We start from the raw sequence: 15847 nt of genomic DNA on the forward strand, positions 1-15847 counted from the left end.
ATATTCTAAATTATTCAGCGATAATAACAACAATGAATAAAAAGTAATAAAGAGAAAAAGCAAATGTGCCAAAATATTAACAATTGGTGAAGCTAATTGAAGGGTTTACAAGTATTTATTGCACTAGTCTTTCAACTTTTCTATAGTATTCAAAGTAGAAAGAAAATTTAAGAAATTTTAAATATTGAATAGATCAAATTTATAAATTTTATGAGGTATTAAAAATCACAATATAGTGAACACCCGTGTACCTATCAAAATAACTTACTGAAGACTCTTGTTCCCCTCCCTGATGCTAACATTCGTCTTCTTTCAAGGGTAACTATTATGTTGAATTTTGTGTTTATTATTCCCTTGTTTTATTTATAGTTTTACCATAGTGCATAACTCCTAAACAATATATTGTTTAATTTTATGTACTTTAAACCTTTTTGTAAGTGCATTTGTCTGTAATTTACTTTTTATACTCAATATTACATTCCTGTGATTAATCCTGTTGTTGTATATAGCTGTAATTCACTAATTTTACTGCTTTTTAGTATTCTATTCAATGAATATAACACACATTTTAAAAAAATCATCTCTCCTGTTGATGGACATTTAGGGTGTTTCTAGTTTTTTACTATTTCAAACAGTGCTGGTACACATGTACAAGAGTTTCTCTGAGAGAAGAATTGTTGGGGCATAGGTTATGTACACTTTCAACCTTACTAAATAATGCTAATTTTTTTCCAAGGTGGTTGGTTATATTTACATTCCCACTGCGATGTATGTGTTTCAGTTGCAAATGTTTGATATGGTCATGCTTATTTTTAAGTTTTTTTAATTTTTAAATGATTTTATATCTTCAGAAAAGTCACAGAAACAGTACAAGAGATCCAAACATGACATTTAAAAATAATTCCATTCTCCAATAAAGATGTTAAAAAAAAAGAAAATTATCACAATATGCTGGCTTAAAAAAATCCATTTATAATAGCATCAAAAGGAATAAAATACTTAGGCATATATTTGATGAAAGAAGTGTAAAACTTACACTCTGAAAACTAAAAAACATTGTTGAAAGAAATTTAAAAAGACCTAAGTAAATGTAGAGGTAGTCTACATTCATGAATTGGAAGACATTAATATTTTTAAGATGGCAGTATTCCCCAAATTGATCTACAGATTCAATGCATTCCCTATCAAAAGCCCAGCTGACTCCTTTGCATAAATTAACAAGCTAATCCTAAAATTCATGTGGAAATTCAAGGGACCCAGAATACCCAAAACAATATTTAAAAAGAAGAACAAAGTTGGAAGACTCTCACTGCCCCATTTTAAAACTTAATACAAAGGTACAGCATTTAGACATTGTGGTACTGGCATAAAGATGACATATAAATTAATGGGATAGAATTGAGAGAGTCTAGAAATAAACCCTGCTATTTGTGGTCAACTGAATTTTGACCAGGGTGCCAAGACCATTCAATGGGGAAAGTAATCTTTTCAACAAATGGTGCTGGGGCAACTTGATATCCATATGTGAAAGAATGAAGTTGGACCTTTACCTCACAAGCAAAAAGTAACTTAAAACAGATCAAAGACCTAAATGTAAGACCTAAAACAATAAGATTCTTAGAAGAAAACATAGGTGTAAATCTTCATGACTTTGGATCAAGCAACGATTTCTTAGATACGATTCCAAGAGCACCACCACCACCACCAACAACAAAAATAGATAAACTGGACACCATCAAAATTAAAAACATTTGTGCTTCAAAGGACACCATCAAGAAAATGAAAAGAGAACCCACAGAATGGGAGAAATTATTTGCAAATCATATGTCTGATAAGAGACATATCTATAATATTTAAAGACCTATTATAACTCAATAATAAAAAGACAAATAGCCTAATTAAGATATGGGTAAAGGATCTGAATGGGCACATATCCGAAGAAGATATACAGATGACCAAAGAGCACATGAAAAGATGCTCAACACCATTAGGCAGTTGGAGAAATGAAAATCAAAAACACAATGAATACTACTTCATGCCCATGAGGATTGCTATAAGCAAAAAGAGAGACAATAACAAGTAATATGTAGAGAAACTGGAAGTTCATACACTGCTGGTGGGAATGTAAGTGGTTTAGCTACTTTAGAAAACAGTCTAGCAGTTCTTCAAATGGTTAAACAAAGAGTTACCATATGATCCAGCCATTCTACTCCTAGATATGAAATGAGAGAGAAGTGAAAATATAGGTCCACACAAAAAACCTGTACACAAAAGTTTACAATAGCATTATTCATAATAACCAAAAAGTGGAAACAGTTCAAATGTCTATCATGTCCATAATGAATGGATATATAAAATGTAGTAAACTATACAATGGAATATTACTCAGCAATAAAAAGAAATGAAGTATTGATGAATGCTAAAACATGGATGAAACTTGAATACGGTATTCCAAGTGAAAGAAGCCAGTCACACAAGATCAGATATTGTTATGATTCCATTTACATTAAATGTCCAGAGCAAGGAGACCTATAGAGAAAGAAAATATATTGGTAATTGCCTAGGGCTGGGGGACTGAGGGGGGAATTGAGGGATGATGGTTAAAGGGTCTGGGGTTTCACGAAAATGTTCTAAAATTGCTTGTAGTGATTGTTGTACAACTCTGTGAATTTACTAAAAGCTATTGAATTGCACATTTTATATGGGTGAAATGTATGTGAACTATATATTAATAAAGCTGTTAAAAAATAGGGAGTTCACATAAACCCTTCACCAGCTTTGCTTAAAGTTGAGAATTTATATAACCATAGTGCCATGATCAAAACAGGAAATCAATTCTGGAACAAAACTATGAACCAACTAAAGACCTCACTAGTTTTCCCTTAATGTCATTTTTCGTTCCAGGATTCAATCCAGGATCAAACATTGCATTCAGTTCTTTTGTCCTGTTAGTCTCCTGCAACCTGGGACATGTCTTCAATTTTACCTTGTTTTTCATGACTTTAACTGCTATCTCCAATTCCATGTGAACACTGCAAGGTTCCTTTTAGTCCTTCCCCATTTCTCTATTTGTAACTTCTTTCTCTGACAGGGAGAAACCTGATTCTTTTTTTTTTTTTTTTTTTAACGGTACGCGGGCCTGTTACTGTTGTGGTCTCTCCCGTTGCGGAGCACAGGCTCCGGACGCGCAGGCTCAGCGGCCATGGCTCGCGGGCCCAGCCGCTCCGCGGCATGTGGGATCTTCCCGGACAGGGGCACGAACCCGTGTCCCCTGCATTGGAAGGCGGACTCTCAACCACTGCGCCACCAGGGAAGCCCAGAAACCTGATTCTTGTTATCTATAATGTACATATTCACTTTTTTGATTTTTTTTCCTAGAAGTTACATAATTGCTAACCCACACCCCTGTGAGAAAACAGATTGCCAGCTAAAGTGTTGCCATACAATTCTTTTGGTCTTTAGCCTTATGGTTTCCAGCCAAAACTGATTTGTTTCACTGAGGTTTGCTCTTTTCATGCTCACCCCCCATCAATGTGGTTATGTTAGTTTTCATTTGTTACCATTTGGATTCCATGTTGCCTGCCTCTCCTCCCACCCAACCCCCCATGCCCCACTCCATTCTTTTTTTTTTTTAACATTTATTTATTTATTTGGCTGCGCCGGGTCTTAGTTGTGGCACTCAGGATCTTTGTTGTGGCGTGTGGGATCTAGTTCCCTGACCAGGGATCGAACCCGGGACCCCTGCATTGGGAGTACGGAGTCTTAACCGCTGGACCACCAGGGAAGTCCCCCCACTCCATTCATTTTTTTTTAAATTTATTTTTGGCTGCATTGGGTCTTCAATGCTGCGCGCAGGCTTTCTCTAGTTGTGGCAAGCCTGGGCTACTCTTCGTTGCAGTGCACAGGCTTCTCCTTGCGGTGGCTTCTCTTGTTGCGGAGCATGGGCTCTGGGCGCGCGGGCTTCAGTAGCGTGGGCTGTAAAGCACAGGCTCAGTAGTTGTAGCGCACAGGCTTAGTGGCTCCGCGGCATGTGGGATCTTCCTGGACCAGGGCTCGAACCCGTGTCCCCTGCACTGGCAGGCGGATTCTTAACCACTGCGCCACCAGGGAAGCGCCCCCACCCCCTACTCCATTCTTGATTAACTTTGTTCTATGGTTCTAAGTGTCAAAGCTATACAAAACGGTATATTCAGAGAAGCATCTTCCCCTCCTCATACCTACTCATTCCCATTCTCCCTTCTTTACACCCCTTTCCCACCCATCCCCCTACTGGTAACCAATCTCTTTAGGTTGTGGTTTATCCTTCTTGAATTTGTTTTGCAGAAATGAGGTACATAAGTATTTTCTTTCATCCACTACTTTCTTACGGTTATCTTGTTTTAAAAAATTTGTATTAATGTGGTATTATTCCATTTTATTATGGTTTTTATTTCCCTTATTACTAATGAGGCTGAACATCTTTTCAGATATTTATTGGCCATTTGGGTTTCTTCTAGGAAATGCCTGCTAAAGTTTTTTTTTTTTTTTTTTGCCCATTTTCTCTTGGATTTGTAGGAGTAATTTATGTATTCTGAATACTAATCCTTTTTAGTAATACTAGTTACAGATTTGGAAGGCTCGTCTTTTTATTTATAATATCTTTGATGAATAGACCTTCTTAAGTTTAGTTTATCTATCATTTGGCCTTTTCTGTTTAAGTAATCCTCTATGAGTTGCCACAGTTATTCTCCTTTATTGTCTTCTAAAATTTTTAGAGTTTTGTCTTTTACATTTAAGTTTTTAATCCACCTGAATTTTTTTTTCTTTTTCTTTTTTTTTTGCATATCAGGTAAGATCCAATATAATTTCTTGGTTCTCCAGTGCTGACTGTTGAAGAGCCCATCCTTTACCACTGATCTACATTGCAAGCTTTATCATAAATCTCCGTTTTATATGCATGTGGGTGTGTTTCCAGGGTTTGCTCCATGCCAAAACCACTGTCTTGTTAATACAGCTGTATAATTCTTAGTCTCTGGTAAGGCAGATCTCTCCCACCTTTTCTGCTTCAGGTCTGTCTTGACTGTTCTTGGTTCTTTGCTCTGCCATATACATTTTTAAACAATTTAAAATTTTAACTATATGTTTATGATATGCTTCTAATTTAAGTCTTCTTTAATGTCATTAATAGCTTCATCATTTTCTCCATAAAGGTCTTATACACCTTTTATAAGACTTATTCGTAGATAATATTTTCTGACGTCATTGTAAAATAGTTTTTTTAAAATACATTTCCTAACTGTTTGCTGTTGGTATATAGAAATACAACTAATTTTTATAAATTGATTTTGAATCCATCAACTTAACTAAATTCTTATTAATTTAATTGATTTATTGATGGATTATTTTATGTTTTCTACCAAGACATATTATTAGTAAATAGTGATAGTTTTGTTTCTTTCTCTCTCTCTTTTTTTCAGTAATTGGTGGTTCCATTTATTTCTAAATATAGTAAGAGCATAAGATATTTTTATTGAGTTGAAATAAAATGCTTGTAATGATGCCATTAACACCTCTTGAAAGAGGCTCTCTGAAGGAAGAGACCATATCCATTTTTGTTTTACATTTACTAAGGAGAAGCTGTGAAGGGAGAGAGGAATTAAAATGGAATATTAAATTATATTCTGTTTACATTTTAATATACACTGCGTAAGACCACCAGCTTCTATGAAAGGATAAATACTGTATCATTAGACTGGTTGTGGAGAGTTTTGTTTCTCACTTTACAGTTATAGGTAAAAAAAGTCAGGATATACAGTTATAAAATGTGAGCTAGGTAGCAGAATATCCATTTTAAAAAAGTAGGAAGGAATGCACAAAAATGTTCACAGTGGCTTATTTTGAGTTAAAGAATCCTGGATGATTTTTTCTTTTTTAATATATCTCTATACTTTCCAGTTTTCCCAAGATGAGTATCTATCACTTTCATAACCAGGAAAGAAACAAAACTTAAAACTAAAAGCAAGTCTAAAACAAAATGTAAAGGTAAGGATCATATACTAAAAATGCCCCGTTAGAAATAAAACAATCAAGTACCTCTGATATGCCTCCCCCCGCACCGAGATATACCACTGCAGAGCCAGCTGGCAGCATAGACTAATATACCATGTTATGTCTAAGAGACTGACCTCTGAGACTCATGGAACTTTGTCTTTCCATTAAGGGCATGTATGGACTTGACCTGTCAAAGGCATACAATTGGTCGGCATTTCATTTGTTTTGAAATGTGATCAACTCAATTATCCATAAGATACATTTTTCCTCTTTGTGAATTATTTATGGTCTTATCATATTAAGAGCCTCCTAACTCTCACTGCCTATTTCCTAAGGATAAACTTAGGAAATATAGACTAATTTTCAACTGGTTCTACTCTCCCTATTTTACAAATAAGGAAACAGAAACCACCAGAGATTAAGTAGGTCCTCTTTCTGTGCCTCTGCTCACCTCCTCTACACCAGAGGATTTTGTCTCTCATCATGACACTTGTCAAAAATATCCATCTTCTCCATCATAAGCTCCATGAGATTAAGATCTTTGTTTGTCCTGCCCTCCTGTGTATCCCCAGGCTGAGCACAATACCTGACATAGTACCTGATATATAATGGATGTTCGGTAAATCTCTATCGAATGTTGAATAAATTTTATAAGCAATCCACGTTCCCAAAAAATCAGACTACTTGCCAAATTAAATGTTTGATTAATTGCTTTTGGAAATATTCACAATATCATTTGACTACACGTGGGTGGAAATTGAAAACAATCTCTGAGTAAAGCCTCCTGATGAAAAAAGTTTGAAAGCAAAATTACCTTTCTGTTTACCTTTTCTGGTATGATGAATTTTTTCATACGGTAAAACATTTTTCCTATTTTCTTTTTTTTTTTTTTTTTTGCGGTACGCGGGCCTCTCACTGTTGTGGCCTCTCCCGTTGCGGAGCACAGGCTCCGGAAGCGCAGGCTCAGCAGCCATGGCTCACGGGCCCAGCCGCTCCGCGGCATGTGGGATCTTCCCGGACCGGGGCACGAACCCGTGTCCCCTGCATCGGCAGGCGGACTCTCAACCACTGCGCCACCAGGGAAGCCCTCCTTTTTTCTTTTATACCATTTAGAGCTATTAATATTACTGCATCTAGATGCTAATTGCATATAGCTGTTAATTAGTCTGGTTTTATATGAAAAGAAAAACTAGACAAACAAAACTAAGTCAACATAATTCATAAAAGTCTCTTCACTTAACTTGTTTATCTTTTTTAATTTAAATTTTTTTCCACACAGCTGGAACTGGTAGATGTGGCTGATATTGGATATTAAATAGATATCCTTGGAGGACCATATCTAACCACCAAATGTGACATATCTAACCCTAATCAGTCTTCTGGTTCCTTCTGCCTGGAGGGTCGTGGGCTTGAGTGACAAGGCTCTCCTCTCAGAGGGCTGAGTGTCTTGGGCAGGGGAGTGTTGTGCACCCTTGTTTGGGGGCAGTGGTTTTTTTCCAGCTTTATTGAGCTATAATTAACATATTGTCTAAGTTTAAGGTATACAGTGTGATGTTTTCATGCATGTATGTATTGTGAAATGTTCACCACAATAAGGTTAGTTAACACACACTTCACCTCACATAATTGCCACTTTGTCTCTTCATTTTAAAGGAGGATTTGGTGTTTTAATTATCCAACAACAGCTTCATGTGCCTAGAACTATTTTAAATGTTTGTATGTAGAAATAATTTTACTATAGACAGAGATAATGATACAGTACAAGTTTTACAGTTTCTAACATTTTGACAATATAATTATCTTGAGTAATTCAGTTCATTCTATTAATTTGGTACATAATCCAATAATCGTTGAGGGCATCCCATACTCTAGGTACTGTGCAACATTGTCACTATATAAAATGAGTACAAAACTACCTAAAAAAGCTCACGATCTAGCGATGTATCTTTGGATATCAGATTTTATTTTCCTTTTTTCTTATATGTGTTTTGTCGCTAAATTTGGGCTAAGGAAGATTTACACGATTATATCAATTTGGCCAAGAGCTCTAGTCCAAAGCTTCATTTTTTCCAAGTGGCCTATAGTAGCTGTTAGCAGATAAATAGAATTTAACTAGACATAATTAAATTCATATATAAATATAAGTTTATATTTCACATATAAATAGAATTTAATTAGACAGAGGTCTCGTACATTCAAGCTTCTACTTAACGTATCAGGTCAGTCCCTGTTGTCATTTGTATGAAGTATGGGAGGTGGGGTGTGGTATTCTAAAGAAAAGGAAACCTGATATTTCCTCTTCAAAACTGTTGTGGGGAATATGGAAGAGGAAAACTATCTGCTCTGTAAATCTCTGTATATGGTTAGCACCCAGTATATTAGTACTGAACTTAATCTCATAGACATGTGTGTAAAAAAGATAAACTCTTTTTTCTTCTTGGCAGGTGTCCTTGTAGACTTGGGTCTGGAGGAAAATGGGACAGCCTATCAGAGAGCAGAGAAATATGTTGTTCGTCTAGACAATGAGATTCAAACCAAGTTTGAAGTTTTTATGAGAAGGGTGAAACAGAACCCGTACACACTGTTTGTGCTAGTTCATGACAACTCCCATGTGGAACTAACGAGGTGATTGCTTCAGAGTGAGCAAATACAATATTTCTTCTACAGCAGTAATGGTCATGTACTAAATAATTTAAAAGGTGGTGATTTGAAAGACCATGGACCCTACCAGTTGGCATCTTCTCATGGTTAACGTATTCCCACCCTTTCCTTGCTTTCTCAACTTTTCTTACCACTTTAATGTTGATTTTATTTTAACTATACTGTGGGCGGATTTACAAATTCCTGTTAAAATCCGGTCTTAAGAGCATTGTGGGACTCAGCTGCTTCAGCGAAAGGGTGGCGACAAGGGGGTTGCGGTGAGTGAGCTCCCAGAAGGGCCATGTGCTTTCCTGCCCACCCCCTCTCCTCCTCGTGGTTCTTCTCGTTTTCTCCTTTTCCTTGTCCTCTCTTCCTTCCTTTCCTGCCATTTCTCCTCTTCCTTGCCTTTCTCTCTTCCCTCTTCCCTTTAGCAGCAGAGGAGATGCCACTTCAATGATCTGAGAGCAGATCCAAAACCTTCCTCAATCTACCTGTTTAAACAAGAGACCATCTTATCTCTTTATGGGCTTATTAATGAAATAACAGTTTGTGTAGTGTGACGGAGTCAGATCAAATCACAGTACTTATCTAGTAGGGGGTATCTTTGTTCCTATGGATTGAAAAAAGCAAGTAGTTGTTTTTTGTTGTTGTTTTTTTTTTAAGGGCAAATAGTTGTCAAATGTTACATATCATGGTTTGTCCTTACCACGTCAGGGGAGGGAAATTTCAGGCATCATCAAACATTCATAGATTTTCTTTCCTCAGGACACACTGAGGCTAGGCATCTGGAATTTTTTTGATCTGTGGTAGAAATGTCAGAATTGCAAAAACACTTGTTCAGAAGCCAGAATGTGTTTGGTACTCCGTAATCTGAAGTCCAGAGCCATATGTAGGTGTAAAGAAGACCTGGTATAACTTGTTAGATTTGCAAGGAAGGAAGGAAAGGAGAGAGGGAGGAAGGAAAGATAAAGAAAAGAAATTTTGCCCACACCTTGTTCAGTTACTGCTCATGTTCTGTGAGCAGAAATAGCTCACTGACCTTGTATACCTCATCTTTGAAAGTTTGGGGTAATAGCTCTGAGGATTACACATTGGATCTCTCTGTATTTAATCCTCATGGGCCTTGAGATTACTTTTTTGAATATACATATATATATGCATATATATATATAGATAGAGAGAGAGAGAGAGAGAGAGGGAGAGAGAGGGAGAGAGGGAGAGGGGTGGGGTGGGGATACCTCCACATTGAACGGAACTGAAAATGACTCAGAGATATGAAAATGTTGGTCATGGGGAGGAGGCCGGAGGAGTCCTCCCCACGGTCTAGCAGCTTCAAGTGAGGAAGGAGAGTGTGTTACACAGAGGGGATTCCTTGTAGCTTTGGGGCCTCTCTGGGGGTACAGACCATTGCACAGTTATAAGCATCATATTTTGATGGAGAGCTCCCTCATTCAGGTGGGCTTTCAAACTGAAGTGACCCACCTCAGCTACGGAGCTGGATATCCTTGGCTTGGATAACTGAGTTTACACTTTGAGGTATATCAGCGACAAACTGAAAAAGGAAAAAAAAAAAAATCCCTGAAATTTGTCTGAAAGGGGTAAGAAGGTGGGTCCTCTTTGCCTTCCAAATCTAATGTTGGTTGCTTCTGTTCCTGCCCCCAATTAATAGGAACCAGAAAAATAAGAGCTAAAACACCACCTCCATTTTGATATCTGATTCTGCATCTAATCAGTTAAATTAGGAGGTTTTAATGTGACTTTCAATATTTCTACAGTGTCATTTCGGGCTCTTTGTCACATGGTGAACCTGGCCATGGATTGGCTGACAGAGTCATTAACTGCAGAGAGGTTCTGGAAGCTTTCAACCTCCTTGTGCTCCAGGTCACCTCCTGCCCATACACTCTGCAGACCCAACAGTCCCGAATCAGCGCCAACAACGAGGTTCACTGGATACAGCTGGACAGCACAGTGAGTCTCTGTTCTACCCTCTGATACACAGTCATGTTCTCAGTTCCCCTGGGGAGCAGAATCTTGTAATAAAATATGGTCACGGCAAAAGAGTTCAAAAAACTAACTAACATAATGCTTTCTCTTCTAAAAGTTCCATATAATTACAATTATTATTCACTAAAAACTAGTGAATAGTGTCCTCTATAAATTTGATTCGGTGGTTCTTTTTTTGGGCTATCATGCAGATACAAAATTGTCTATCCAGTATAGTTTGTCCCCCTAAAATGTGATGTCAGCTGACACCATCCTCAATATCCTGGATTAGCTTTGTGCCTTTAAATGATTCATTCCAATCTAAAACTTGGAAATTTTATTGTCCTCTTGTTTCAGTCTTACTGATCTAGATGTATATCTATATGTTAATTAGTCTCATGCTTCCCAGCAACTGAATTTTTCCTTTTAATCAATTCTTACAGACTTCTAGTTGAAACAGAAGATGCTGGTGCTGTTACTCTAAATTACTCAGGGGACTTCCCTGGCAGTCCAGTGGTTAAGTCTCCGTGCTTCCAGCGCAGGGCACACGAGTTTGATCCCTGGTCAGGGAACTAAGATCCCACATGCTGCGCAGTGTGGCCAAAAAGGGAAAAAAAAAAAAAGACTTTAAACAGCAATTCCCTGGTGGTCCAGTGGTTAGGACTCCACAGACAAAACAACACACTCTAAATTACTCAGTAGTATCATTTAATGCGTTGAGAATAGCTCAGCACTGTACACATCCAGGTCCAGTCCCTAATACTTAAAAGATATTTTCTGTGACCTATAAACTGTAAGCTAAATATATTAGCAAATAAAAAAATGAGTTTTATTAAAAAACAATAAAGATCAGCCGGTAAGCAATAGAACCTTTGTTTAGAAATATTGAACTGTGAGATATTTTAAAATAAACATGTTTAAGTAAAAGAGGCCAGAAATGTCCTACATAAGAATAACTTTATTTTTCAACCCAATGCATTTCACTCTGTTATGAAGTAGGTAAGAAGACTTGGAGCCCTTCTCTTTGAGTATTGGTGTGTCCTTTACAATCAAGCAAGCTCAGGTCCCTGACTCACGTTGGCATCACCAGTCCCTCCCTTGTGAGAACTGTCTCAGTGTGTTGACTGTCACAAGGAGGTTGCTTTGAGCTTTCACTTTGCTGGTATCTTCTCCACCCTAGCTCTGTCCATGAATTGGGTGGGCAAGTTATGGGTGAGATAAGAGGCTGCCAGAGTTCCTTTGCCTCTGAACCAAAACCGTATGGTGTGCCTAGGGTCTACCCCAGTAGTTGTCCTGACATGGAATGGGATAGCCAGTAGAACTGATAAAAGGAAACAGTGTTTTTAATCCAACAGATAGGGCTCCAACTAAACGTTAAGTTGAATATATTGTTAGGGGGGCAAAAGGAGAACTATCCTATTCTGAACAGTTGGTTCAGTCTTTTTCTGGAAGGGATCACTCCAGTGATAGGAGGATGGGCTCATAGCTTCTGCCCTTTGTCTTCTCCTGATGTGAAATAATAGAGAAACAAGCTTAAAATAATTTTCCTTAAAAGTCATTCCTATGATTGTGGTTAATTTTTTTAAGTATAATGATGGTATTGTGGTTATATTTTTTAAAGGATTCCAATCTTAGAGGTATCTAGTGAAGTATTTGTGGATTAGAGATATGATACCCAGGATCATATTCAAAATAATTGAGGGGTGGGGAGTTATTATATTCTAATTAAAGTTTTTAAAAAATCATCCCTATGACATTGAGAGGAGCATGGAGAAAAGGTAAAAACATTGAATCTAATTTACAACAACTTTACACATTTAGGGGCGAAGCTCTAGTGATTAGCTTCCTTCAGTTATCCTGAAGCCAATGTCCTAAAGAAGGAATAATGGAGAAAAGCAAAGAAAGTAGACTCAGAAAATATTAGTGAGCATTTGTGGGCTTGTGTTAGATCTTTCCAAGAACACACAGAGAGCTGATGGTTTAAGGAGAAAGCAAAGTACGTATAAAAGCCACTATTATTCCAAAGTAGAATAAGACATAGATAGAGAAAACAGATTGGTGGTTTTCAGAGGCGGGGGCTGGAGGGTAGACAAAATGGGTGAAGGTGGTCAAAAGGTATAGACTTCCAGTTATAAAATAGATAATTCCTGGGGAAATAATGTACAGCAAAGTGACTATAGTTAATAATACTGTGGTATATTTGAAAGTTGCTAAGAGAGTAGATCTTAAAATTTCTCACCATGAGAAAACAAGAATTATGACCGTGTGTGGTGAGGGATGGATGTTAACTAAACTTATTGTGGTGATCATTTCACAACATATGCAGATGGCAAATCATTACACCTGAAACTAATATAATTTTATGTCAATTATATCTCAATTTTTTTAAAAAAGAAAAAAATCAAGTTGTACACCTTAAATATATACAATTTGTCAAAACAAAACAAAAAATGTAACAAAATAAAAACAAAGTAGAGTAAGACAATTGCAGAAAACCAAAGTGCTCTGTGGGTTGCAAGGAGGGAGAAGTCCCACCCATTTGAGAGCATCAGGAATGGCAACATAGAGGACAGAGCACTTGGGATGGGCCTTGGAGGAGAGGAAGGACAGAGCAGACAGGGGAGCAGGCACTCCTGGCAGCAGACAGCTCGGGCAGGACCACAGAGGAGTAAGCATCAGACATTTTTCAGAGAATACTTAGTGGGATGAAAAGAAACCTGGAAATATACATATGGAATCTTTGAGACCAGGCTGGAAAAGCTTACACTTATTACACAGGCATGAACGATATTTTAGCAAGGGCATAGTATTATTAGAAATAACATTGAGACACAGATGGAGAGAACAAAGGTATGGACACCAAGAGGGGAAAGTGGCGGGGGGGGTGGGTGATGAATTGGGAGATTGGGATTGACATGTATACACTAATATGTGTAAAATGGATAACTAATAAGAACCGGCTGTATAAAAAAATAAATAAAATTAAATTAAAAAAGAAAAAAAAAGAAATAGCAGAATATACATATTTCTTTTATTTTTTATATTCACAATGTTAATGTACAGCTTGATGCATTTTCACAAACTGAGTACACCCATGGGACCAGCACCCAGATGAAGAACTAGAACGCTAGCACCACTCCAGAAGCCAGGCACTCTCTCACAAGAGGGAAGCACTCTTCTGTCTTGGTTTGCCCCATTTTGAACGTTATATAAATGGAATCATGCAGTAGGCACTCTCTTATATCTGGCTTCTGTGCTCAACATTGTTTGTGAGATTCTTCTATATTTTGCATGAGTCATAAAACATTCATTCTTTTTGCTGTATATAGATTACGCTGGGTGACTCACCACAATTCATTTATTCATCCTATTCACTTATTTCAAATAGTGCTGCTTTAAGCATTTGAGTAGACATATGTATGCATTTTTGTTGGGTATGCATTTGGGAGTGAAATTGCTGAGTTCTGAGTTCAGCTTTAGTAGCTACTAAGAGGTTGCATTTTAAGGCAAGTTATCAACTATAGAGGCCAAGTCAAAGTGATTAGAAAGGGGGAGATGTGTCATCTGGCTTTTCAGGTTAGAATGAACAAGAACCTAAATCAGAATAGTGGTCCTGGAAATACAAAGGATGGAAGAAATGGTAAATCTTCTAGGATTTATTTATTGGGGAAGAGGGAAGGGTCAGAGATATCTTTGAGGCGATGCCTTTAGTTGGAAAAGAGAAGTCAAGAGGAAGGTGGACCTCTGGAGGGCAGATGAGACGGATGTGGGCTGAGTGAAGACTGGGACGAGTGCACAGTCGCAAATGCAATGTGGGAGTTGTGATGAGGGCTTTACAATGAGGATTTGGAATAGACTTCAGAAATGCTAATCACTGAAGCAGCTGGTGTAGATAAAATCATGGAAGAAAGTAATGAAGAGAACGGCTGAGAGGGCAGTGAGGCCAAGGACTGAGGGTTTGGCCTCAGGAATCCTTGGTGACCTTCCAGGGAACAGTGTCCACAGAGCAGAGCATTTGGCTGGAGGAAAAGCAGAGACCGTAGTGAAAGGACAGGGAGGGCTGCATCTGGGGGTCACTGAGAGGGTAGGACTTTGGGAGGGGAGATATTTTTCTTAAGAGAAGGGACATTATCCCCAAAGATACAAGGATTCAATAAATTGTATCACTTATGATTTGTGATACTTGGGGACGTGTGTTTCTTTAGAGGAACATCATTCTGAGTTTGATAACTTGTATTTTAAAAGTCCCATTAACTTCTACTTACAAGTCTGCACTTACAAGTTTAATGCAAACACAACAGAAAGGGGGAACTATTCACTTCTTATTTTTAGTAGCTCTAGTTCTTAAAACCATACTGGCTCCAGCTGGTGATAAGCCATCTATTTAACAAGCTGCCCTCTCATTTTGCTAAGAGAAAGAGAAGTAAAAATGAAAACAGGTGGAGGCTTCCTGTTCCGCAGGTTACAATGCTGTCAGGGAAAGGAGCAGGCTTGGAGTCCGATTTTACCTCTTCCCACAGAAACATGATTGTGGATGAGAAGAAATGTGAAAACCACATACATGTAAGATAAAGCTTTTCCCCTTACTCTGTGCCAAGTCGAGATAAAGAGGGAAACTCAGGTGACTGACTTCTTTCATCCTGAAATGACTGATGTGACACAGCTATTCGGAACGCAGCCAAGAATCCAGAAAGAAACAAGCGAACAAGTAAACTATAGTTGTCGCTCCATCTTTGCTGTAAGGCTCTGATGAAGCATATTTACTCTCAAATGAGACCCTGTTCCAATAAGCAGGATAAGCTGGTTTGGCGGGGGGGTGGGGGGTGGGCTCAAAAAATTAAAAGCTGCCAATTATAGTATTTTATTTTTATCTTATGGACCTTATAAATGACACAGTTGCTCATCTCTTTGGATGGGTTACTTAAAAGCTCAGAACCAAATTCGCATTCCACTTCTAACAGAACGGCAGAAACTTCTGGGATGCATTTTTGAGAGTACTAACTTCATCCCTGGCCCAGTCTCCTTGCTCTTACCCTTGCTTTTTCTTCCTCTAATTGCTTAATTTCGTCTTATATATTTTAAGCTGCTGTGTAACCTTTATGAGTTGGAGAGTGTTTAAAGAAAAATGTCAGTACATAATAAATAACACATAAAAGTGAGAATAAAACACACAGGCAACATGACAGCAAGAAGA

At 37.8% G+C, this 15847-nt stretch overlaps 1 protein-coding gene across 5 annotated transcripts in view; it reads left to right on the top strand.

The window, feature by feature from the left end:
• Positions 1 to 15847, top strand: part of GREB1L (GREB1 like retinoic acid receptor coactivator) — a 260136-nt gene that overhangs the window by 215436 nt on the left and 28853 nt on the right. For all 5 annotated transcript variants that reach the window (XM_027127567.1, XM_027127568.1, XM_027127569.1 and 2 more), the window contains 2 exons: positions 8475 to 8655; positions 10446 to 10638. In XM_027127567.1, coding sequence (XP_026983368.1) covers positions 8475 to 8655; positions 10446 to 10638 — 374 coding nt within the window. The remainder of the gene's footprint in view (positions 1 to 8474; positions 8656 to 10445; positions 10639 to 15847) is intronic.

This window comes from Aethalodelphis obliquidens, unplaced genomic scaffold, assembly GCF_003676395.1.
Source record: "Aethalodelphis obliquidens isolate GAN/ISIS:26980383/991018 unplaced genomic scaffold, ASM367639v1 scaffold32, whole genome shotgun sequence".
NCBI classification, from domain to species: Eukaryota; Metazoa; Chordata; class Mammalia; order Artiodactyla; family Delphinidae; genus Aethalodelphis; species Aethalodelphis obliquidens.